The sequence below is a fragment of the Amphibalanus amphitrite genome, unplaced genomic scaffold, assembly GCF_019059575.1.
Source record: "Amphibalanus amphitrite isolate SeventyFive unplaced genomic scaffold, NRLGWU_Aamphi_draft 000639F_arrow, whole genome shotgun sequence".
Taxonomy (NCBI): Eukaryota; Metazoa; Arthropoda; class Thecostraca; order Balanomorpha; family Balanidae; genus Amphibalanus; species Amphibalanus amphitrite.
Genome location: NW_024882133.1, coordinates 17,902 through 43,072, shown reverse-complemented (window position 1 = coordinate 43,072; position 25,171 = coordinate 17,902). Strand labels below are relative to the sequence as shown.

The window sequence follows — 25,171 nt, the reverse complement described above, 5'->3', positions numbered from 1 at the left end:
TACCGAATCGAGATATATTTGAGACATGAACCATAGGTTGCAGACATGAAAATCACATGGAATGCCTGACTTGACTTCAGTGTTGCCCTCACAGCAGTCGGCGATGGTGCCAAACAATTCACTTCACCCAGGGTGCCGTGTTGATGTGCACTTGAAAAAGAAACCTTTTCACCCCCTCCAAGCCTGAAAAGAAACAAATATTGTCTTGACATTCTTAAATTACTTATAGTTGCTCTTTTGTTATATTTTATCACATGAAATGTACTTTCAACTATACATTATGCGCCATTTTAAAATAATTTATCTCCGATTTCATAGCTGACCTATGGGAGCAAGAGGTAGGTGTGCAATCGCCAATCAACATAGACGGCGTGATTAATGACAGAACTGTGCTTAGATGTTAATTCTTGACGTAATTAATTCGCAACTTCTCTTCAAAACTTAACTTTCTGTATAAGCAATTCAATTTTTAAAACAAAGTAGAAAAATGGTCATCTAAAACATCAAAATGCTAGAAATAAACCGCTATAATAACACTAGAAACCCTGTTGCTGTTAATGACAAAAGCGCATCTGTTCTATGTGCAACTTACCAACCCCTACCTACACACATAATTTGATTTTTTTTTTGCTGTACCGCTCAGGCTCACCTAACATACCTGTATGTGCCGACTGCTTTCTACAGAACTCACCTACCCCTAGAAATATACGAGTATGTCGACTGTTTTCTGTATAACTCACCTGCCGCTAGACGTATATCCCGACTGTTTCTGTGAAACTCACATACCTACCCCTAGACACATATACCGATTGTTTCCTGTAATCTGTTTAACTCACCTGCCGCTAGACATATATGCCGACTGTGAGCGCCAGGAACACGGTGCCGGCCCCCATGAAGATGGCGGCCATCACTGCCAGCGCCAGCTCCTTGACCAGCTCCCGGGTCACCTTGGTGCTGGTCACCTGCAGGTCACACAGGTCAAGGTCATAGCCGCGGACTTCACTTCTGTTTCCTATCGCATTATTTATCGTTCTGTTATGGACATTAATTGAAAATTTGACTTTGTACAGGAATGAGAAGCGCAGAAAAATTGTCGTCCTGTAAGTTCCTAGAAGTCCTTCAGAGGTGATTGTTTTCGCCAACGCCTCCGCATACTCGTACTAACAAATGTTAACATGCTTTTTTCTTATCATTTTTCTAAAAGGGATGGATTATAGCACTAAATAAACTTAAACAGAGGTAGAAACACTTATACTGGCGCGGGTGATACACCCACTCACGAACGATAAAAGTGATAGGAGCTCATCCCACCAGTACAAGCTCGGGCTCGGTGAGACTCAGGTGCTGAGTGCAAGCACTGAAGTGGTGCTGGTGCGACCATCAACCAGCCCACTGCCCAGGAAGCTTAGCGACTCCGTCTTTTGAGGAGCGTTGTGGTGCGCATACTAACAATATCGGTGAATACACTGTAAATCCCAATCGATCTAAAAGCATTTAACCAATAGGGGACACACACACACACACACACACACACACACACACACACACACACACACACACACACACACACACACACACACACACACACACACACACACACACACACACACACACACACACACACACACACACACACACACACACACACACACACACACACACACACACACACACACACACACACACACACACACACACACACACACACACACACACACACACACACACACACACACACACACACACACACACACACACACACACACACACACACACACACACACACACACACACACACACACACACACACACACACACACACACACACACACACACACACACACACACACACACACACACACACACACACACACACACACACACACACACACACACACACACACACACACACACACACACACACACACACACACACACACACACACACACACACACACACACACACACACACACACACACACACACACACACACACACACACACACACACACACACACACACACACACACACACACACACACACACACACACACACACACACACACACACACACACACACACACACACACACACACACACACACACACACACACACACACACACACACACACACACACACACACACACACACACACACACACACACACACACACACACACACACACACACACACACACACACACACACACACACACACACACACACACACACACACACACACACACACACACACACACACACACACACACACACACACACACACACACACACACACACACACACACACACACACACACACACACACACACACACACACACACACACACACACACACACACACACACACACACACACACACATGTTTGTAAGGTGCGGCATAGTGGTGCCCATGTTGATTTACAGCGGAGTGGGGTCCGACTTTAATTTTTTATTTGTTGTGCTAGAATAAATTTGGTTACATGGTCATGCTTCCCTTGGGTTACCGATTCAGATTGCATACTTCTTAACGGGATCAATGTGAAATTGGACGATGTTAAAAACGCAGCTTAGTGGGGCCCGGGCTGTATGACGTATTAATGACGTCATACATCGGTCCCCACTTCGCTGGGTATGACAATACACAATTATATACATACATATTAGAGCTACGAATTTCATCAAAAGTAGAAGCCAAGGTCACACCCAGCACCTCGATTTCTTATCAAAATACTTTGCAACACTTCATGCTATATATTATCAAATATCAGCCACTCAAGTCAGCATACATGATCAAATGATGATAGGTATTGGATGGCAAGCTAAGGGCAATAAAAACATCACCAGGAGCTGCGTACACCGTATTTCACCACCATAGGCATCTTTGTCACCACACCTTCGCTTCGATGAATATAGGCAATTAACATTAATGTAGGTATGCCTAAACCTTGAACCTGAATCTCGGCTAGCCGCAGTCAACGGTGGCAGAGCGCAAGTGGGCGTGGGGCGGTGGCACCAATGGACGGGCGTCTTGGCGAGCGAGTGGCGGCATCGGTGGCGGTGGACGGCCATCTTGGCGCACGGCAGCAGCGAGCGGCTGTTTTGGTAAGCACTCGTCGGGCAGCTGGACGGGGTCGGAGCTGGCTAGATTCGCCAGCCGGAACTGATGGTCGTCCGACGCCGTCTTCAGCACAACCACAGACAGACTCGCTGTCCAGCGCCTCAGTCTCTCCGTCTGGTATCACACAGGGGTGGGCTGTGTTATAATACAGGCTGGCACAGGGGAGTAGTTAAGTCAAATACCGACTTGACACGAGGGAGGCGGCTGGGTCGAACATCGAGCTGACAAGGGGTGGGGGCTGGGTCAAATACCGACCTGACAAGGAGAGGGGGCTGGGTGAAAGAACAAGCTGACACAGAAGAGAGGCTAGGTCGAACACCGAGATGACACGTGTAAGTAGTTAGGTCAAATACCGACCTGACACGAAGGAGAGGGCTGTTTATTTGTTTGTTTGTTGGGGGTTAGGGGCGCGCCGACTGCAAGGTCATTTTGCGCCCATAACGGAGATTTTAAATGCGTCTTAAGTTACTTACTAATTTATGTTTGATGCTTAGGAAATGAAAGTAACGGGGAAGTTGGCTGCGCGGATAAAGGAAAATAAGCCATCGTTATGGATCCAGCGCGAGTTGTCGAGATAAAATTTAAGAGAGTCACTGTGGGCACAGGATGCCCGAGGTGGTGTGACCGCATCCGGGAGAGCCGGCGGCACGTCAGTCAGCAGAACATGGGCCACTGCGAGTTGCTCCCCACAGTGGATACATGAAGGGGGCTGGGGCGAATACCGAGCTTTCAACGCAAAGGTTGTTACTCGACAGCCGAACAGGGAATGCTGGAGAGTCAGTCACCGCAGGAGTCAAAACAGAAGGGAACTGATATTATAGTTCGTTTTTTTAGTTCGACCCTCACTGTATTTTGAACAGAGCACGAGAATCGCTTACTGAATTACTGAAAAACTAGTTGGCGCACACTTATTTCATAGACGATCAACTTCATCTAAAATGATTCCTAACTGGCGCCCATTTCCTGCAGATTTACAGCTCGTATTCACCCATATTTAAAACTCAAAAGTGATAGATAACTTGTCTAGAATTATAACTGAATCAATTATTAAATCGCAAGACATTTGACATAACGCTATACCATCACGGGCGTCGCCACCGGGGGAGCCAGCAGGGGCCGGGCACCCCAACTTTGCTTGAGTTGGGAGAGGGGGGCTGGCACTCACAACTTTTTTGTTCTGGGCCTCGTTTCATAAAGCTCTGCCGTAGCTTACACTTTTCCATAATGAACGCCCTTTCAAACACGGAGCGCAATAGAAGCGGTTACCAGTGTCTAAAACTTTCTAATTTAGAAGAGAATCTAAATTAATTTATTAACGACATGACGCAATTAACCACATTGCATCATGTCGCATATCATTCGTTTCGGCTGATTCGAAAGAACACAATAACGCCTTTTTGAAGCTCTAGCCTCATTGTGTGCTAAATTATTAGCAAAAACGTAGTTTGACCTTATTTGACCTCAGACGACCCGACCGGTGTTTTTTTTTTTTAGCAAACAAACACCAATTTCATCCTCAATTGAGCTAAACTGAGGGATTACAATACAAAAGCGCTAAAATGGAGCATATTTTTTACAATTGGAGCTATTAGGACAAACTTTCTTAGAATTTGTCGTGACCTCTAGATGACCTAAAGTCAACCGAACTTCACAAACCTGGATGTACGTTATACAACTCGGTAAGCTGTGCATACCCTGCCAGTTTGAATCAAATTGATGGACAACTCGAGATTTCATTGACAAAAAAAAAAACGTATTTTCAGTGCCATTTTGACCATGTACCTACCGGTTTTTGTGACCTTGTGACCTGACCTGAAGCCACTGGAACACAAAACTCCCAGGACACGTGTCAAATGGCTGCTCCAAGTTGAGTTTGAAATTTGGTGGCGCTAAGTCCTGCGGTTCTTACGATATGAACGATAAACTTAGCGATTCCGTTGCCGCTTATATAGTCAAATTTTACCCTGCATTGTACCGGTTTCGGTGACCTGGTGACCTGACCTAAAATGATAGACCTGAAATTATCAGGGAAGGTGCGAAAAGGTTGCCTCAGACGGCATGCAAAATTTAGCAGCGCAACGCGCTGCCGTTTTTGTGTTGTTCGCGAAAAACACTAGGGGGTTGCATCAACCCAATTGGTTCAAACCCATTGGCTGTACGCAGCAGGCTGATTGGCTGACGCTTAACTGGCTGCATTCTAAGGTACCTATTTCTTCAATTGAGGCACACTTTCCTCATAAAGGCTTTTTTTCAGGACGAGAAATGGAATCTCTTTGCCTAGGGTGATCGTTGGGGCGTAAAAGCTCCTGATTTGTGCTTTTCTCAGCTCAAGCTATGGAACTGCTATTCCAGTCGAAACCCCATGTTAAAAGTGAAGCATTTTCTTTAATGACCAGTAATTTGAAAAAAAAAAATAGGAGCATAAAAACTTTTGGGACACCCTGTAATTACCCAACTTCGCTGGCGGTACATGGTACGGTACACAATTGTCGCACAACTGCTATACGAGGCTCGAGATTTCCCCACTAGCCCCACAACAGATGCACCAACTATCAGCCGAGCCATTTCAACATACACATCTGGGCGAACATGACCTAGCTTCCTTCGGTACCCTCCCCCCTCCCCCCCCACACACACAGTACCCACCTGTTGAGCATCATCAGCTGAGATGTGGATCAGCGGTAGCTCTGTCCGCAGGTGCGTAGCTCCGGGGCCACTTCCGCCGCCAGCTGTTGATGTCGTTGTTGCTGTGTCCCCACAGCTACCGCCGTAGCCAATACAAGCCTCTTGCGGGCCTCGTAGCCGGCGGCTAAGGTCACCACCACGTCGTCGCGCTTGACATCGAGGGCCGCGCCGACGATGTTCCATAGCGCACACAGCCGAGGCCCGTAAAAGCACGGACACTCCGGCAACACGTGCGCTTAGGTGTCCACTGCTTCACCGCAGACCAAGCAGCGGCCAGCTTGGCATTCATTGTCGTTACATTAGGCGAACTCGGACATTGATCTCTCAATCCGGTGAAGATACTGCTCCGATCATCCCCAGTGGCCCGACCAGAGCTGATGAGTGTCAACAGCCTCCTCCCTGGTAGCGGCTCGGACCAGCGGTCCCCTATAACGATGCAGTACCAGCCAGTTGGACAGTCTGCTTGCCACCTCTCCCTGGTGGACCGCGCGACAACTCGCGGACGGACGTGAGAGTACGGACATCGACCTGGGATTGTCTGCTGGAACAGGCCAAACAAAATCATCATTATTGGTCAGAGGGTTGACTTCGCAGCCGAAAAAAGGCGCTGTACGTAGTCAGAACGGCGTCCTCACGGGATAGAATACAATCTGTCGCTGAGTGAAGGGCACCGCAACAGGACGGAGGTGAAACTTGGTAAAATAGTGACACAAAATGTGTTTGTGTGAAGTGAGTTGTGGGGGGAGGGATGCATCGTTGGAAGACACCAGTGAGAGACACCGGGCTCCGGCGGCGCACGGCGGCCCGGCCAAGCACACATCGTACACGAGGCAGCGTGGGTCGTCCTCGCACGGCGCAGCTAGCCGAGCCGTGCGAGGACGCCGTCGCTTGCAGTCGCACAAGAAGCCACCCACAAAAAGTGCATGTGATGTTACTTCCAGGTAGCACATGTGGTCAAATTATACTCGTAAGTTCGCTTTGGTGCTAAGACCTTTGCTTGCGTTATTTTCAATCCAATCATGAATGGTATCTATTAATAAGATCTGATGACAAGTAGTATTGTCATGGGATGAACAATGGGAACTATTTTTAATTATATTCTTTTAGAATGGCTACACGTGTTTCGACAAAAAAAAATATTTTTCAAGCCTTAATATCCAAATGACATTATTTAAACATTGGCCTAAATACACATCATGCAAGTCAATAAAGTGACATAACTGATAGTAAATTCCTTCGAAGAAACATGTCGCATTCTATGTCGCACCCCTGTACGCCAGATCCCTTTCAAGTAGCTGAGCCGCGTACCTACTGAGTTTCACTTTACTAACACTGCCGTTCAAAGTTGAAAGTGTAGAAATGAATGCTGCCTCTAAATCCTGTCTATGTTTCTTTTGGAACTCTTTACACAAAATTGAAGCTCCGTTCCAGTCTGGAAGGTGACCTGCCACGTCGACATGTTGTACAAAATACAAATGCATTAGACAGTCTATCTATATTACTATTTGAGGAGGGTGCGTCTGTCCGTTACCGAGGTCCCGACTTGGTGGTGCTTTGCGTGGACTACAGGCCAGACCGTTGCACCTAGCCCGATGAAATTTGCACAACTTATAGATCAAGGATGCGCGACGTGCCTTTGAGGGGTCTCAGCTCGATCGGATTGATAGGGAGCGCGTGGCGCGTGCTCAAAAAGTGCAAATTCGCGTCATAGACTTTACATGTATAAATCGGCGTGCGAAATCGGGCGAAAACGGCTAATTTTGGCCGACACGGGTCCAGTTCCCGTGCAATATCTTGGTGACCAGGGGTCCGACCGGCACGGGGAAAACAGCATCGGGTACAGAATTGAACGGGCTATTGAATGGTGTGCAATGCAGAGGATAGCACGCGCCACGTGCACCGGAGAGGGCACTTTTATTTGAAAAATTGCGGTTTTTGAGGGATTTTGGAATTAATTTTATTTTTAGGTGACCGTTAAATGGAGCGAGTTGAATCAACGCCTATTTGCAAGAGAAAGGTACCGCCTCTCATATAAAAATTGTGAAAAGCTGATTGATCCAAATCAAGGTGGTGCAAATCACAGGAGAAAATGGTGTTTGTCAATTTTGTGCCACTTTATTAATCACACGGGGTTTGCTGCATAACCTGATACCTTTGGCAATTGAATATGATACCATTGGATAGAGCATTCAATTCTGTCCAATATTCACTCTTCATTTTTTGCATGATTAGCAACAGTATCCTTAAAAATGTAAATGTTCCAAACCATTACATTGTCATTTTTTAGCGAAATTCATCGATGGCCCTCAAAAGACTTCACGCCAGTTTTCGAATCATTCTAAAGTAGAACGCATGATAATACGACACGGGCACCTCGATGCAATGTATCTTTATGTTTTCTTACCAAGTCAAAAAGCAATCGAACGAAAGGGATACCAACCAAATCGACACAGACCAACCCAATACCCTCGGGTCAAAAATAACCCTTCTTCGCGTTGCGGAGCACGCGGGTAACCCTAGTGATGCCTAAGATCGCTCTTGTGCTCTTTTGTCCGCGTATCTTTGCCTCTAAATGTTTCACCTATGTAACTTTTATCGCATGCACCACACGGAATTTTGTAAATCACACTGCCCTGGTTCTCGGTGGCTTTCTTCTTTCTTGACTGAACGAGGTTCTTGACTGTCAGACCGACTGCAGATGAAATATTGAATGATCCTTCCACAAATCTTCCTATAACTTCAGCTTCCTTTGACGCCAGTATCAAGAGGTAGTTATTTTTGTCGTTTCTTTCTCCTGCCCTTCTTCGAATTTTGATCGCCTTCTTTTCTAAACCGCAAAGATCTCAAAGACAAGAAGCTCGCAAGTTTTGATGTCAAGGCGTTGTTTACCAACGTGCCTATAGCTGGGGCGATCAAGGGCACTGGACCAGAACCCAGACATCATTCTGCCAGTGCCCAAAGCTGATTCCATTCGGCTAGTACGTCTCTGTGTGGAGTTCGGCGCCCTAGAGTTCGAAGGCGCTGAATTCAAGCAGATTGACGGACTGGCGATGGGGTCACCTTTGAACCCGGTACTCGCCTGCATATTTAGGAAATATTAGAAGCAGATCACTTTCTACGCATAGCCGGAACCGATACTACCTGGTTCCGGTATGTCGACGACATCTTGATCATCACAAACAACGACAAGGATTTGATGTCTTTGCTTGGCCAGATCAACAACGTTCAACCAAAGATACAATTTACCTGCGAAGAGGAAGATAACGGTACGCTAGCATTTTTGGACACGCGTATCTGGAACCGTAGTAAAAAGGCGGCGTTCTCAGTTCACAGAAAGCCGACCAACAAAAAATGACCTAATTCACTTCTACTCAGCCCACAGAAGCCGAACGAAAACAGAAGTGGTAATTGGGCTTCTATCTACGGGCCTTTCGTATTTGCTCTTAACAGTTTATAGAACAAGAAAGTATTTATTAAGCTCAAGTACCACCAGGCCTCCTATATAGTTTAGAGAAGAAAGTGATAAAAATTCGAAGAAGGGCAAGAGAAAGAAGAAACGGCAAAAAAACTACCTCTCGGTACCGGCATCAAAGGAAGCTGAAGTTATAGGAAGATTTGTGAAATGATCATTCAATATTTCATCTCCAGCCGGTCTGCCGACCAAGAACCTAGTTCAGTCAAGAAAGAAGAAAGCCACCGAGAGCTAGGGCAGTGTGATTTACAAATTCCGTGTGGTGCATGCGATAAAAGTTTCATAGGTGAAACATTTAGAGGCATAGATGGCACAAGAGCGATCTTAGGCATCATAGATTGTCTAATGCATTTGTACAGCATCAGGCACATACCCATGATTTTGCCCAGAAGGGGCCACCTGCTCTCAAAGGGCCCACTGGTCATCCGGGGGACCCCTGCCAACTCAGACAGGGGCAGTGGCGGCGGAACACCTTCAATTAAGGGGGGGGGGGGCACTGCCGACTTTTGGTTCCATTCTTTCCATGCAACGCCCACAGGGCTAATGTTAAAATGCCATAATCAAGGGTGGCACGGTGCCCCCCGTTCCGCCGCCTATGGCAGGGGGCGTGCCCAGAACCTTTCATGGGGGGCTGGGTACAGTGGGCCCAGTCGTCCCTTGCAGACGGGCCCATCTGTAACGGTCTTAGTCCTAAGAAAATGTGGAAAATTGGAAGTCGAAAACGTCATTTTGCCTGAAAGGTATGCATAATATGCACATAATCTTATGAGCGAGCGTAGCGAGCGAACGCCTCAGAGTCGCCGGTGTAGGTCCCTCGCACTGGTCTGGGGCGCTCAGAGGTGCCAGTGAAAGACCATCAGATGCAATGGTGTGGGGTCCTCACAGGCGCCGTTGTGGGGGCCTTAGGGCTTAGAGACACTGGTGGGGGCCATCATAGGCATGTGTGGTACTGTGCCTGTGGGGACCTGGGCTGAAAGTTACTGGTGGCTCTTCATAGGCCGACAAGGGACACTCAGAATCCGGCCAGAGTCGCTGGTAAATGCCGTCAGATGCGCTACCGGAGGGCTCTCAAAGGCGCCGGTGTGGGGGCTCTTAGAACCGCAAATGCGGGCCTTCAAGAGGCATTGGTGTGGGGCGCTAAAGGCCGCCGTCCACTGCTTGAATATGCGCTGAATTTAACGTTGGGGTCTATGAGCTGCGCGCCGAATGCCGTTCAGCGCCGAAAGCGCGATTCAGCTGATTATTTACCGGCTGTTGAGCGTCGAATCATGCGCTGACGACTCAAGATTACTTTACTTCTCCTGACGACTTAAACTACTTCAAGTTTTCAGTGCGCACTAGGCATGGATGATTATGCGCAAAATACGCTCCTAACCAATGGACGGCGACCTTTAGAGGTGGCGGTGAGGGCCTTCGCAGGCGCCGTTATGAGGGCACTCAGAAGCACTGGTGTGGGTCGTGAGGCCATAACATACGGATGTGGGGCTCTTACTGATCCCTCATTGGCCAGCTAGGCCATCGGAGGCCGGCAAAGGTTCCTCAGAAGCGAGTGTGGGGCCCTTCTGGAGATAAGTGTGGCTACATTAGAGCCCACGAGTTGCTCTCTCAAGCCCTGCCGCGTCCTTTTCAATTGAAGGATGGTCAGCGTGGACCCTCTGCCGCCAATTGGCACCATAGGGCCCCTCGGGCCCGATGGAACCTAAACCCGATAACGGGCACATGCCCACTAGCCCCCTGGCTATGCCACTGAATCCAAGTGATCAGGGACCCCCTTAATCAGGGGCGTCTCAGGTGACTAGGGGACTTTCAATTGGCCAGATCCCACTAAGTGACCAGGGAACCCTCTTATCAACAGGGGCCAGTTACATCAGGGGCACCTCGGGTAACTAAGGGCCTTCATATGGCTGCAGGGGCCTTGCAGATAACCAGACACTTCCCGGTTAAACACGATCCATCAGGTGACCGACCAGGGTTACTTCAGACCACTGCCCAGTGGCCAACCAGGTGATCAGAGGCCCCTCAAGTAAGTAGGAATCATCATATAATCAGGGGCCCGTCAAATAACCAGGTACCCCTCAGATAGCCAGGAGCCCCTCATATTCAGGGGCCCTATGTGGCCAGGTGGCCCCTCAGGTGACCAGGAGGTCCCTCAGCTGACCAAGAGGCCCATCAGGTAACCAGGGGCCCCTCAGGTGACAAGGGCCCCTCAGATAGCCAGCCAGGGGCACCATATATGTGACCAGGGGGCCCTAATGCGACCAAGAGGCTCTTCAGGTGGACAGAGGCCCTCAGATGAACAGGGGGCCCTCAGGTGACCAGGGGGCCCTCAGATGGTCAGGATCCGCTCAGATGACCAGGGGGTTCTCAGGTGACCAGTGAGGTAACTAGGGGGCCCCTCAGGAGATCAGGGGCTCATCAGGTAACTAGGGGGCCTCTCAGGTGACCAAAAGGTCCCTCAGATGATCAAGGGCCGCTCAGATGACCAGGGAGCCCCTCAGGTGATCCAGTGATGTAATTAGGGGGCCCCTCAGGTGACCAGAGGTCCCTCAAGTGACCAGGGGCCCCTCAGGTGACAAGGAGGCCCCTCAGGTGGTCAGGGACCCCTCAGATGACCAGGGGGCTCCTCAGGTGACCAAGGGGGCCTCAGGTGGTTAGGAGTCAATCAGTTGACCAGGGGGCCTCTCAGGTGACCAGTAAGGTAACCAGGGGCCCCTCAAGTGACCAAGGGGCCCCTGAGGTGACCAGGGCCCCTCAGATGGCCCAAGGGCCCCTGAGGTGACCAGGGGACCCCTCAGGTAACCAGTGGCCCTCAGTTAGGATGGGGTGCTGTGGGCTCGTCACTGTGACGGAATCCCTCTTTGATATTTTTTTCTTTCGAGTAAAAGACGTTCTGTCTAGTATTGGAATTAAGGCACGGGGATCCAGCACGCCTTCGGCGTGCAGGTTCACCAGAGTTATCCCTGGACCGCAGGGGCCCCCTCGCGCCTTCGGCGCTCAGGGGGGGGGGACATGGCCCCCGTGGCCCCCCTTGGGTACGTTACATACTGTACACCATGTCGACGAGGCAGGTCACCTTCCAGACAGGAATGGAACTTCAATTTTGTGTAAAGGGTTGCAAAAGAAACATAGACAGGCTTTAGAGGCAGTATTCATTTCTCCGTTTTTAACTTTCAATGGCAATGTTGGTAAAGTGAAACTCAGTAGGTAGTAGGTAGGTACACGGCTCAGCTACTCGGTAAGGGATCTGGCGAACAGGGGTGCGACATAGAATGCGACATGTTTCTTCGAACGAATTTACTGTCTGTTATGTCACTTTATTCACTTGCATGATGAGTATTTGGCCCAATGTTTTAATTTTTGTCATTTGGATATTAAGGCTTGAAAAATGCATTTTTTGTCGAAACACGTGTAGCCATTCAGAAGAAAATATAATTAAAAATAGTTCCCATTGTTTATCCCATAATAATAATGATATATATATATATATATATATATATATATATATATATATATATATATATATATATATATATATATATATATATATATATATAAATACGTTTAGCGCATTTGCTTTAAAAAATATATGAATTTTCTATTTAGTATAATTTCACAGGCCTGAACTTTCCACTCGCATGGTCCGTTTGGCAGCAGAATTTTACATTTTCCCACTGGCACCCAAGCCCAGATAGTACTTTCGGGGCTGAGCTGGGGTCGCGCAAGCAGCCGCTTCCGACGTCGCAGGTTCATATCCGGCTCCACATCCGGCTCCTGAACGCAGCCACAGGGATCGTATTCGTGAGGCACCTCAACCGTGCACCCGACCAGACTGTCGTTCACGTAAAGCTGTGTGTTCCGTACAAGCCTGTCGCGATTTTCCTATGTTCTTCAAAATGCCGGCATTACTGTGACCTTCTTGATTATCACCTGTTTCTCCCTCTTATTCGCTGTCTGATGGTATTTTAACGTCGGTGTTGTTTAACTCTCTCCGTCCGTTTCCGTCTGCAGGGCGCGGCAGTCCAGTCCATGTGGGGCCCAGCCCATGTGTGGCCCTGACCGTGGTGCATACTTCCGACCCCGTTTGCATAGGCGGCGGAACGGGGAGGGCACCGGGGCACAGTGCCCCCCTTTGATTTTGACATTTTAACATTAGCCCTATGGGCGTTGCATGGAAAGAATGGGACCAAAAGTCGACAGTGCCCCCCCCCTTAATTGAAGGTGTTCCGCCGCCACTGCATAGGCGTAGGAACAGGGGGGCCGGGGGGCCATGGCCCCCCACTTTCGGAGGTGGGGGGGCCAGCAATGTTAACTGCCCCCCCCCACTTTTTGCTGACTTAAGTGTCTGTCTCATGTCTGTACCTAGGTACCAGTGCTACCACCCGGTAACTTGACAACAATTCAGCTTGCCCTTTAATGAAGATTACAAACAAACAAAAACAAAGATTCCCTTTTGTTTCTACAGCGTTATTGACCGCAATTTCCTTCACTCAATGACGGAAACCATATCAGAGACAAGACTGTGGGTCCTGGTGACAGCATTTTGTTGAATACGAGGCACGGGACAGCGAGCACGGAAAAGGTATAAGACAATACTAGCACGGTGCAGGAGAATGCGTATACAAACGACCAACGCTTGACCGGATCTGCTTGGGGTCGGCATAGTTCGTCAAAGGCGTACTAGCTGGGTGCCAGGGTGACCATGCCCCCGCCTCGGCTCAAACAGGCTGGGGGCCAGCAATGTCTGTATCTGCCCCTTCCCTTCCACTTTCAGTGCAGTGGCGGTCGCAGAGGGGGGGATCAGGGCCATGCCCTTCCCCCCTCCAAAGGCTAATCAGGGGGCCATCATATCATTTGCCGCCCCCCCCCCCAAACAACCAATGGGCCCCCATGGGCGTATGGGGCTCTGGCCCTTATTCGATTGTCACGAGGCTCAAGAATCCCACGCTAGCTATTAACAGCTCCCAAGCCAGTCTTTGAGGGTCCTACACTGATATTGGAGGGCACTTCAGTGGCGGTCAAGCGCCGACATTGACCGCTGAGAACCCACATTGACCTCATTTGAGGGCCCCTAAACCGGCCTCAAGGGTCCAGTCGGCGTCTGAGGGCCTCACACCGGCCTCTGGTGGCCTCATTTCTGTCTCTGGGGTCCCAAGACTAACCTTTAGGTGCCTCTGAGGGTCCTGCACTGAATTCTGATTTCTGAAGACCCGATGCCGGCCTCTAAGGTCCGCATCGGCCTCTGAGGGTCAATCTTGGCCTTAGAGGTCCAACGCCGGCACATGCCGGTCTTTTAGGGCCCCACACTGACCTCTAAGGGCCCATGCTGGCCTGTAAGGACCCGTCATTAGCCTATGAGGGCATTGTACGGGATTCTGAAGACCTGATGCCGGCCTCTGAGGCCCATCTTTGTTTTTGAGGGTCTTCTGCTGGTCTCTGGGGTCCAACACCGGCCCATGCTGGTATTTTAGGGTCCCACATTGACCTCTAAGGGCCCCGCACTAGATTCTGAAGATCCTATGCCGGTCTCTAAGTGTCCGCATCGGCCTCTGAGGGCCCACCTTGGCCTTTGAGGGCCTTCCGCTGGTCTTTAGGTTCCAGGTCCCGCCCATGCCGGTCTGTTACGGCCCCACACTGACCTCTAAGGGCCCATGCTGGCCTGTAAGGACCCGCATTAGCCTCTGAGGGCCTTGCACTGGATTCTGAAGACCCGATGCTGGCCTCTGAGGCCCATCTTTGTTTTTGAGGGCCTTCTGCTGGCCTCTGGGGTCCAACACCGGCCCATGCCGGCATTTTAGGGTCCCACACTGACCTCTGAGGGCCCATGCTGGCCTGTAAGGGCCCACATTAGCCTCTGATGGCCCAAGTCGGCATCTAAATGTCTCATCCTGCCCTTTGCAGGCCCTGTACTGGTCTCTGAGGGCCTCAACCCTCACCGGCCGATGGGGGGGGGGCGGGTGCCGCCCCTCCATAGTTTTTTTTTCGCGATAGCTCCGAACACGCCGGTGATAGAGAGCTGAAGCTTTGCATACCTGAGCTTTGAATCAAGCCGGATCTTTTGACGCCAGCCGCATTTTCGGGTCAGATCAGGTCACTGACCCATGAGGTCATAAGTGAACCTCTGCACGGTCTTCAGATGTCGCAACTTCGCAACGCCCTCACTGCCAGAGGAGATTTCACAGGGAAATGAACCTTGGAGGACCTAGTATCTATTTGGAGTTTGACAACTTGTACATCTCGGATTTTTCCTAAGGTCATTTTCGTGACCTCACCATTAGGTGTAAGTCAATGGGGATAAACTGAAAACTTTTTCTGGCGCTGTAAACGATCTTCAACTATCTCAAGCACACTGAATCTTTCATGCACTCCTTGCAAGGTTCGATGCGTCACTTTTGCAATGTTGACCTTGCGCGACGTCATTTATGAAGTTATAAGGGTCATATAAGTTTGTCGTCAATAACTACCGATCAAATTGAGCTAGCGAGTCGGGGAAGCCATCAATGGACTCAGGAAGACCTGCCGCATCGAATGATATGCGACATGACCTCCTTCGACCAATTTCGTGACCTAAGGGCGCTGACCTGACCGTGACCCGTGGTCAACACCCTCAGTTTACCTCACCCAAACAAAAAGTACATCATTCGACGCGCCTGGGAGAGGCGAACACGATGCTGGCAAAATTGCGGCTCTGCGGCCGTTTTTTTGCGAAGTTATTCACCAAAAACGGAACCGTGCCTTGAGGCACTTGACCTGACCTCAGAGGTCACCGGTTGACCTAGAACCTTAAAATCGGGTATCGATCTCTGCGTCTTGTAACGGCGCACACGCTCGTTTTTCCGCGACGCGCTAGCTCAACCTGGGGCGCAACGGCGAGGGGGGTCGTACCCGCCCACCGCCCCCTCGGCCGGCGCGTATGTAGAAAACCTATAGGTCCGGTCCGACGAGGGTTAAACTGGCCTCTGATGGCCCAGACCGACCTCTAAAAGTCCCACACCGGTCTCTGATAGTCAATCAGCCCAGTTGCAGTGGTCGCTGATATAAAACCTCTTAAAAACGTTATAGGTCTGGCTGAGCCTAGCTAGGCCGTTCATGCTGATTTTTATAGGTATATTGAAAAGACTCGCTTTGCACGTTTCACGCTTGCTCGTAATGAAAAAGTTGCTGGATGCCTCTGGAATTTGCATGGGTGCCAACGGCTGCGGAGGACAGGGGAACGCGTCCATCAGTTTGAGTTTATGGACGGGAGTCTCCCTGAAATTTTAACCAATTTTGTTTTTGTTTTTGTCTCGATTTTTTTAAACTCTGATCATGTTTGCGAAAACGAAGTGGCCGAAATCCGAGGAGAAATCGGATTTTGGGGGTAGGTTAGGTTTTGGACCTCTGGGACCTTGCCCCCCCCCACTTTCGAAAACGTTCCTACGCCTATGCGCCACTGCCCGTTTCAGTTGTCACCAGAGTGTCGCTGGGGAGACGACCCGACCGAAGTTCTCTCCCCGGCATCGAACGAATATAGCTATAGCCGACAACCACGAGTATCTAGACGGTAGACCCGATTACCAAACGAGAAGCTGAGCTCGAAACCGAGCCAAAACGAACTCTGCAACGCTGTGTTATCGGCCCAGCCGGGCGTGCACGAGTCGCCGTGCAGACAGGGTGCTTGGGCCAGACAGGCGTCGTCCAGGACGCAGCGCGGGTCGGCGGCCGTGTAACCGGGCCGCAGCTCGCAGTGGCAGCTGTAGCTGGGCCGGGTGGCGGCGCTGCGCCTGTAGGTGCCCTTCCTGCGGTCCGCAGGGCGCGCCCAGTCGGCACGGGTCGCGCGGCTGCTGACACAGCGGCCCACAGCCAGCGATAACCGTGGCGGTACGGGACCGCAGCGGCCACCATAACAAGACCGCCACACTCCACACAGGTTAGCCTGCACGCAGCTCAGGTCGTCCAGAGAACGCGGCTGCAAGTTGCAGCGCGTCTGGCAGCTGCAGCTGTCGGCGACGCTACTGCGCTCGGCCCGGTGGCCAACCTGCCGATATTGGAGCGCCTCACCGTCCGCCCACGGGTTCAGAGGCTCGGCACCCACCAGTTGCGGCCGGAGCGAGAGTGCGTTCGCGTCGAGCACGCTGCAGCGGCCGCGCAGGTAGTACAACACGTGATGCTGGTTGTCACCAAAGATGGCCGTGTCAAGCCGCTGGCCCAGGCGCTGCCGCGATTACCGGTGCGCCGAGCCGGCCGAACAAGCACCAGCTAACGCCCACTGCGGCAAGTGGCCTGCAAACTGCGGAATGCACATCCCTCCACTCAACATCTTTTTGAGCATGAAAATCGTCCTTGTCCCAAGTGCCCCCCCCCCTTCCCATAATGGACAGCTGCATCCGCCAGTTAGTTTTTGCTAATATCATAAAAAGGTAGATATTGGCCAGCCTCTGGCATCAGACACCAGCGCCCAGAAAAGAATGTACTTTAGGGGTCTGAAGCAGAATCAGTTGCAACTCGCAATTGTAATAATTTGGTAAAGCAGAGTCCTGATTGGTTCCAGTCCACTGAAGTTCTACACAGTCAGTCTGCAAGATTTATTTCACAATAATTACCTGTGAATTACACACAACACAAATGCTATAGGCAATGGGTGCCTTAGCACTGAGAATATTACCTTCTGAAGATGGAGAAAAAAGATAAGATATATGTTCTATGCAATTCAGAATCAGTAAAAAAAAAAATTCAAGTTAGGAACTGCCCTTGTAAACAGGTACCTATACAATGGCACTTGGCTTGGCAACACAGACTCACAGTTAAACTTGGGTGATAAACAAGGTACTTTATTTTCTTATTTTGGATTATTTTGGAGGAGATTTTATATTTTGGTAAAAACTGACCTACATTATTCACACAAAAACCATAGATAGGTATTCATTTCACTGAACATTATCTTCCATGTACAAAGACCCCGTTCAAAGCCAAAAGTTGGGTTTTTGCCCCCCAAACCCAAAAGACTCATTGTGCGTAAAAGCAAATCTTGTCACCAACCCCAAAAGCGACTTCTCACTAAGGTAAGGTCAAAAGAGAAATTTGTCCCGAGTTCAAAAATTATTTGTCGCTAAGCCCACAAGCTGCTTTAGTCACTAAAATCCAAAGCTATTTTTCCTCTATGTCCAAAAGCAAGTTTTGATCCTAAACTCAAAAGTAACTTGTCGCTATGCCAAAAAGCGGCATTTCCACAGTCAATTTTTTTTGCTAAGCTGAAAAGCCGCTTCAGCCCCTAAAACCCATCAGCTATTTTTCTGCTATGCCCAAGAGCAAATTTGACTCAAAACCCAAAAGCGAGTAGTCGCTAAGCTCAACAGCGAAATTTATCCAAAGTAAAGAAATTATTTGTCGCTAAGTCAAAAAACTGCCTTAGACCCTAAAATCCAAAAGCGACTTTTGACCCTAAACCCAAATGTAACTTCTCGCGAACTCAAAAATGACATTTGCTAAATAAAGTCAAAAAATTATTTGCCGCTAAGCCAAAAAGCTGCTTCAATCCCTAAAATCCAAAAGCGACTTTTCCGTTATGCCCAAAAGCAAATTTTGACACTAACCCCAAAACTGACTTGTTGCTAAGTTCAAAGGCGACAATTGCCCAAGTCCATAAAAGCCTGTCGCAAAGTTCAAAGGCTGGCTGCTTTTGACCCCAAAATCCAAGTGACCTTTTTCCATGCTCAAAAGCAAAGTTCATTTTTGTCCTTGTCGCTAAGCCCAAGTGACTTACCTACTGGTGGGTCAAGAACTTACTTTTGGCCCAAGACCAAAAAAGCAAGTTTGTGCGGTAGTAGTATACAGTGGTGGATCCAGCTCAGTTTTTTTTTTTGGGGGGGGGCAAACCATAACAATTTATTGATTCTTTCCATGCCTCGTCCATAGGCGTAATGTTAAAGTTATGCCATTTGGGAGGGGAAAATGCCCATTTTGCCCCCCCCCTCCCTGGATCCACCACTGGTAGTAGGTATAACAGGCATCATGCTTGTTTTTTTTGCAACCAAGGGGAGGTGCTGTAGGTTAGGATGTAGGTTGTGGGTTTCAGGTTGTAGGTGGTAGATTTTAGGTTGTAGGTTGTAGATAAGGTTAGGTTAGGTTTAGTTATTTTTGGTTTGGTTAGGCTTGATAAGAAAGCTCTCTGGGTATAGCGCCTCTCCTCGGTTGCAAAAAGGAGTGTGACGCCTGCTTTGCGACTAACGTTTGTGCAATATCAAACACCAAGCATTTCACCTAGATATTAGGTAATTTACAAATGTAATCCTGAGGCTGGATTCAAACGTTAGCAGGCACTAAATCTGGATACAATACCTACTACTAAAGAAAATACATGAATTGCGCCAGGATTTAACAAATTGCAAAAAAATGGAACAGCCATTTGGCTCATTTTTGAAGAATAGTCATTCTTACGAGTAAAAAGACAATTGTATTTATATTAAGTTCTTGTTTTACTATTTTCTTGTAATATTCATATCATCCAGATAAATATTCAAATAAATATTTTCGATGTTACCTTTTTATGATAAGTAAAACATTCAAGCCGATAGGTAGGCATTTTCAGGCATTTTATAGGTATTTAGCAACTGCCGAGACCAAAGCGACGCGGGCAACAAAGAAACCGTGGGGATAACGTCATTTTGAGTCATGAGATAGACATAAATGGTTTTAAGTACAAGGCATCTGCACATTTAACACTCAAAACAATTCAAATTAGCATTTTTATTGATAGACAATTGCCTAGATCTTACCGTCGAAATCGAAGCCGCCCAGCGCGCGAATGGCGGACTGGTAGTTGATAGAGCTGGACACCAGTACTTCTGGATGGGCGTGTTGTCATTTGAAGGTGCCTATTTACTACCTATTTAAAAACGCTAGGTATGAATTTGTTATTTAATCTACCTGCCACCCAAAACCGAAAACATCAAAATATTTGCAATTGTACATGCAAAATACCTACCCATTCCATCACAAAGTACCATCTCTTTCATACGTCATCAATATGGCACAGCAGAAAGCTGAAATGCCCGGCGGATTTGTGTGAACGCGAGGGAAGTCACGTGACCTTGAGTCACACTCTTTATGGCAAAATCCAGTAAAAAGGGGCCCATCTGATATTTATACAGACGTTATATTACGACATAAGGAAGGCGTTGTGATGCTCAGCATAGTGGTGCCCGATTTTCGGGCACCACTATGCAAACGGGCACCACTTCGCGTAGGTGTATCGGACAAAGGGCACCACTACGCTGGTCTTACAAACGCACCCAACACACACCACACCACACCACACAACACACACACACACCACACACACACACACACACACACACACACACACACACACCACACACACCACACACACACACACACACACACACACACACACACACACACCACACACACACCACACACACACACACACACACACACACACACACACACACACACACACACACCACACACACACACACACACACACACACACACACACACCACACACACACACACACACACACACACACACACACACACACACACACACACACACACACACACACACACACACACACACACACCACACACACACACACACACACACACACACACACACACACACACACACACACACACACACACACACACACACACACACACACACACACACACACACACACCACACACACACACACACACACACACACACACACACACACCACACACACACACACACACACACACACACACACACACACACACACACACACACACACACACACACACACACACACACACACACACACACACACACACACACACACACACACACACACACACACACCACACACACACACACCACACACACACACACACACACACACACACACCACACACACACACACCACACACACACACACACACACACACACACACACACACACACACACACACACACACACACACACACACACACACACACACACACACACACACACACACACACACACACACACACACACACACACACACACACACACACACACACACACACACACACACACACACACACACACACATGCAAAGCAAATAGATAATGCAAGGCGTAAGGCGAATTTCAAACAAAAAATAAATTACGTGAGCGTCACGACTCTTCTTAGGAGAATAGTTTGTGGCTGGACCTGTAACACCCTGCAATAATGACAGCAGAAAATGGCCAGGAACATTATTGCGACAGAGGACAATAAGATTATATGGGGAAAAACAAACTGCAAAATATACAACACCGAATCCAATAGAAGTCAATATAAATAAATGAAGCTGCAAAAATGCAAACAACATCAAACATATAGCAAACCGTTGCCTGATAGCATGCCCCTAACAAATATGAAATAAAACATGTGCAACGTGCTGCTACGATGATAGGTATGCTTTTAACGGCGTTTCGAAAACAAATTGGCGACGGTACCCTGCGCAACCGTACAATGTCCTACCGTGCACCGTACTACCGTATACCGCACTATCGTGTACCGTACTGCCGTACACCGTACTACCGTATACCGCACTATCCTGCCCCGTACTGCCGTACACCGCACTACCATGCACCGTACTACCGTATACCGCACACCGCACTACCGTGCACCGTACTGCCGTATACCGCACTATCGTACAACGTACTACCGTGCACCGTACTACCGCACATCGCACTACTGTGCACCGTACTACCTTGCACCGTACTACCGTGTACCATAGTACCGTACTACCGTACTGCCGTACACCGTACACCGCTCTACCGTACAGCATACTTGCGTACACCGTACCGCGACAAATCGCCCTCATGTCCGTACACCGATCTCCCATAAACTGTACTTCCGTACGCCTTACCGTACACAGTACTACATACACCGTACTACCGCACCGCACAAAGCACTATCGTACACCGCATTACCAAACTCAGTACTAGGTACCGTACTTCCGTACTGCCTTACTACCGGACTACCGTACAACGATACTACCTACTATATATCATGCATACACCATACTAGGGATTAGGGAATGTATATCAACCCTTCCTTACGCCATACAGGTACAGCCCACCGCTATAGTAATGTGTGGTTTTACCAATCTCAACGGATGGCTTTGACTGGCGATTTTTTAATGCGGAGCGATCGAAAAGAAGAAGTCAATAGATAAAGCTGCAGCTGCAAAGGTGACAATGCACGTAAGCTACATTCAAAGTTTAATGTAGTCTGGCTAATCCTTCCTAAGCTTCAGAAGCAGAACATACCCATGGCTGAAACCGCATTACTTCTGCTGTGGACTGACCATACACTGTATTCTGAACTACCATATTTTCATACAGTGCTAAATCATAGACCTAATGAATGAAAGTAATTATCCTTCTTAATGTAGCTTTTACTTTGTGTGTAAACAGAGATAAAAACAACATAATGCTATGCAGTTGGAAAGAGCTCCAGCTGCAAGCCACCTTGCTACTCACCTCATACACAAAGAACCAGGCAGTGTAGAAGATGCCTATTCCCAGAAGCAGGGTTGTGAGATGCGGGAAGATGGAGGGGTTCACCGGCGAAACAAAACGGCTCATCTGCTCAATGTCCAGCTGAAACAAAAAAGAACAAAAACTTCAGAATTAAACAGCATCCGAGTGGTTTCTGATACACTTGGGATTGCGGAATGTGTGATACAGGTCTAATGTGCAGCACAACTATGTTCACAAAATTTTGTCTTGTCTAGTCTTGGGGTAGGACACATAGCTTCACAAGGCCAGTCCTCCGTTGTCCACCGCACCAAGCATGTTCACAGAAAACCCCATGTTCCAATGTTGGCTATGAAATTAGATAGTGCATATTACACAGGTTACATACATAATGCAAATGTACACACATGGGGTATGCCTATGTTATATGCTAGTTGGTTGGTTTGGGTTAAGTACCATATCCGGTCCAAGGTACTAACCGGATTCCGGAACTCCCACGCTGTTCCAACTTCCAAGCGGTCAGACAGTGGCAATGCATTGCCTGGGAATCAAACCCAGATGGCTGAATTTAGAGGCGAGGAACTAACCCTAGACCAGAACGCTCCCCCTATGTTAGTACGAGCGAGCGAAGCGAATTCTTTTCAATATTACGGAAAATTCTCAGTATGAGCGGCCCGACCCAGCCTGTAACGCTTTGGAGAGGCATTATATCTCAGTAACCGTTATATCTCAATAACTGCTGCTAACAACTGCTGGACCCATTGTCCTGCGGTCTTTTTGTTGGAAAGTCCTATTCCTTCTACCCCGTAATTGACTACTCTTGATACATTTCAGGGGAACGTCGTGGCATGTGCCACGTGAAAAGTCAAGGGTGTTCAAACATGTCATTCACCCATTTTGTTTGCGGATGAGACAGCATTTGCATTGCAGCATTTGCATTCACAACCGTTTCTCTTTCTTTCTTTGTGAAGCATTAGCACCAACTAGGGTAGACTTGTCGAGTTTCCACAACAATTCACATGCAGACGCCAACACCAGTTCCCTGACTCAAGGCCCACCCACTGGCCCCAGCTTGTGTCCAACTACATTCTTTGGAATTGGCGCATCTCTGAACGACTTGGGTTTCCCTCCTTCTCACTCCTCTCCTAAGAGCAAGGCTGAGGAAACCCAACAGGTGAGTTAAACAGGTGAGTTAAGCTGTTTGCAAAAGTAGTGATCTTGAGAGGCTCATATATCCGCAGCTGCTTGGGCGATTATCTTGCAGTAATTTTTGTAGGGTAGCTGCATCCCTTCACCTAAGTCGGATACTCCTGAGCTCTGTGAGTGACCCCAATTTGTTCCCATTTCAATAACTCGGTAATTACTGGGGCGATTTCACTTAAACTTGGCATACAGGCAGGCACCTACCAGGCGATGCATGTCCATGTGTTGCAGCTAGGGTGCTACTGCACATGTGCAAGCACAGGGGGCGCTTCCAGATCTTGAGAATGGCTGGGCTGATTGCGCTCAAATTTGGTACACAGTTGGGGACCGGTTAATAGGGTACAGTGCATAAGCCACTTTGGACCCCATTCATTGGAACATGCGCACATGCAGAATGCCGCTTCCAGATCTCATTAATTGCTGGGCCGATTGAGTCCAAATTCGGCACACCACTAGTGACCTATTAGAAGGGTGCTTTGAGCGCCGGATGGAAGTACCCTCTCACCCTTCCGCAATCCAGGGCTCAATATCTTGCTCCTCGTTCTTCGCCCCAAAGGCGTTTAACTGGCATATACATAAGCAATCTCTAAATTAAGTTATCCAATGGCATGATGTTCTTTAAATGAAAACCACCATACACCTACATGAAGCTTATTTAGTTTACATCAGTTTATAGTAGGCGAGACAAAATTTAAGCATTAGGCATTCAACGACCCGAACCCTAAGAAAAACATAACATACATACCATGGTTCACTCTATTCAGCTCAAGTTCTTCAATTGCAATAAGCAGCAATATTAATAAAATATATGCTCTTCACACGCGGTGACCGCCCCGTGGCTTGTTTGGTTCCAAAGAATCAACAAAAAATCACACGTAGGCAGCCTGCCGGCTTGGGAAACGATTTTGAGCTACCATCCCACTGCGGCTTTGTGACGTCATATTAATTGTCCAATGGATTAAGAGCTTTTAACATATTGTATCATAGTACGCCGTTTTATCCTTTTTTTGGATGGTTTTCCTAATTTTTATTATAGCATTTTCATTTGCACGTAAAAGAAACTTTTATGAGCAAATATCACACAACTTCCTCCATTTTTGATTCAAATTTTAACAAATTGACGTCATTAATCTTATGACGTCAATTCTTATTAAACTTTATTCTTTTGCGTATTGTTTAAGGATTTATGTTTTAAATG

General features: G+C 48.2%; 1 protein-coding gene and 1 long non-coding RNA gene across 9 annotated transcripts; both read right to left on the bottom strand.

The window, feature by feature from the left end:
• On the bottom strand, window positions 1-24,874 carry LOC122363767 (transmembrane protein 258-like). Of its 3 annotated transcripts, none has more exons than XM_043333387.1 (4): window positions 24,719-24,874; window positions 22,774-22,893; window positions 837-962; window positions 1-183 (listed from the first exon to the last, which is right to left on the bottom strand). In XM_043333387.1, the coding sequence occupies exons 1-3, from the start codon at window positions 24,719-24,721 to the stop codon at window positions 843-845; spliced, it is 243 nt and encodes an 80-aa protein (XP_043189322.1). In that variant the 5' UTR covers window positions 24,722-24,874; the 3' UTR covers window positions 1-183; window positions 837-842. The 3 variants fall into 3 exon arrangements, with proteins under 3 accessions (XP_043189322.1, XP_043189324.1, XP_043189323.1); XM_043333389.1 differs by lacking the exon at window positions 24,719-24,874 and adding an exon at window positions 24,694-24,699; XM_043333388.1 differs by lacking the exon at window positions 24,719-24,874 and adding an exon at window positions 23,250-23,306.
• Window positions 2,737-20,096, bottom strand: LOC122363769. Of its 6 annotated transcripts, none has more exons than XR_006253420.1 (3): window positions 20,027-20,096; window positions 5,765-6,344; window positions 2,737-3,232 (listed from the first exon to the last, which is right to left on the bottom strand). It is a non-coding gene; the product is annotated as an uncharacterized LOC122363769 (long non-coding RNA). The 6 variants fall into 6 exon arrangements; XR_006253419.1 differs by having other exon boundaries at window positions 5,765-6,341; window positions 20,027-20,091; XR_006253423.1 differs by lacking the exon at window positions 20,027-20,096 and adding an exon at window positions 19,981-20,003.
• Window positions 24,875-25,171: the final 297 nt, after the last annotated feature.

What these genes read in the sequence shown, in the direction of transcription:
- LOC122363767 (XM_043333387.1), bottom strand. An exon ending in CCTGGTTCTTTGTGTATGAG is followed by an intron (nt 963 to 22,773) that starts GTGAGTAGCAAG and finishes TGTGACCTGCAG; the next exon opens with GTGACCAGCACCAAGGTGAC.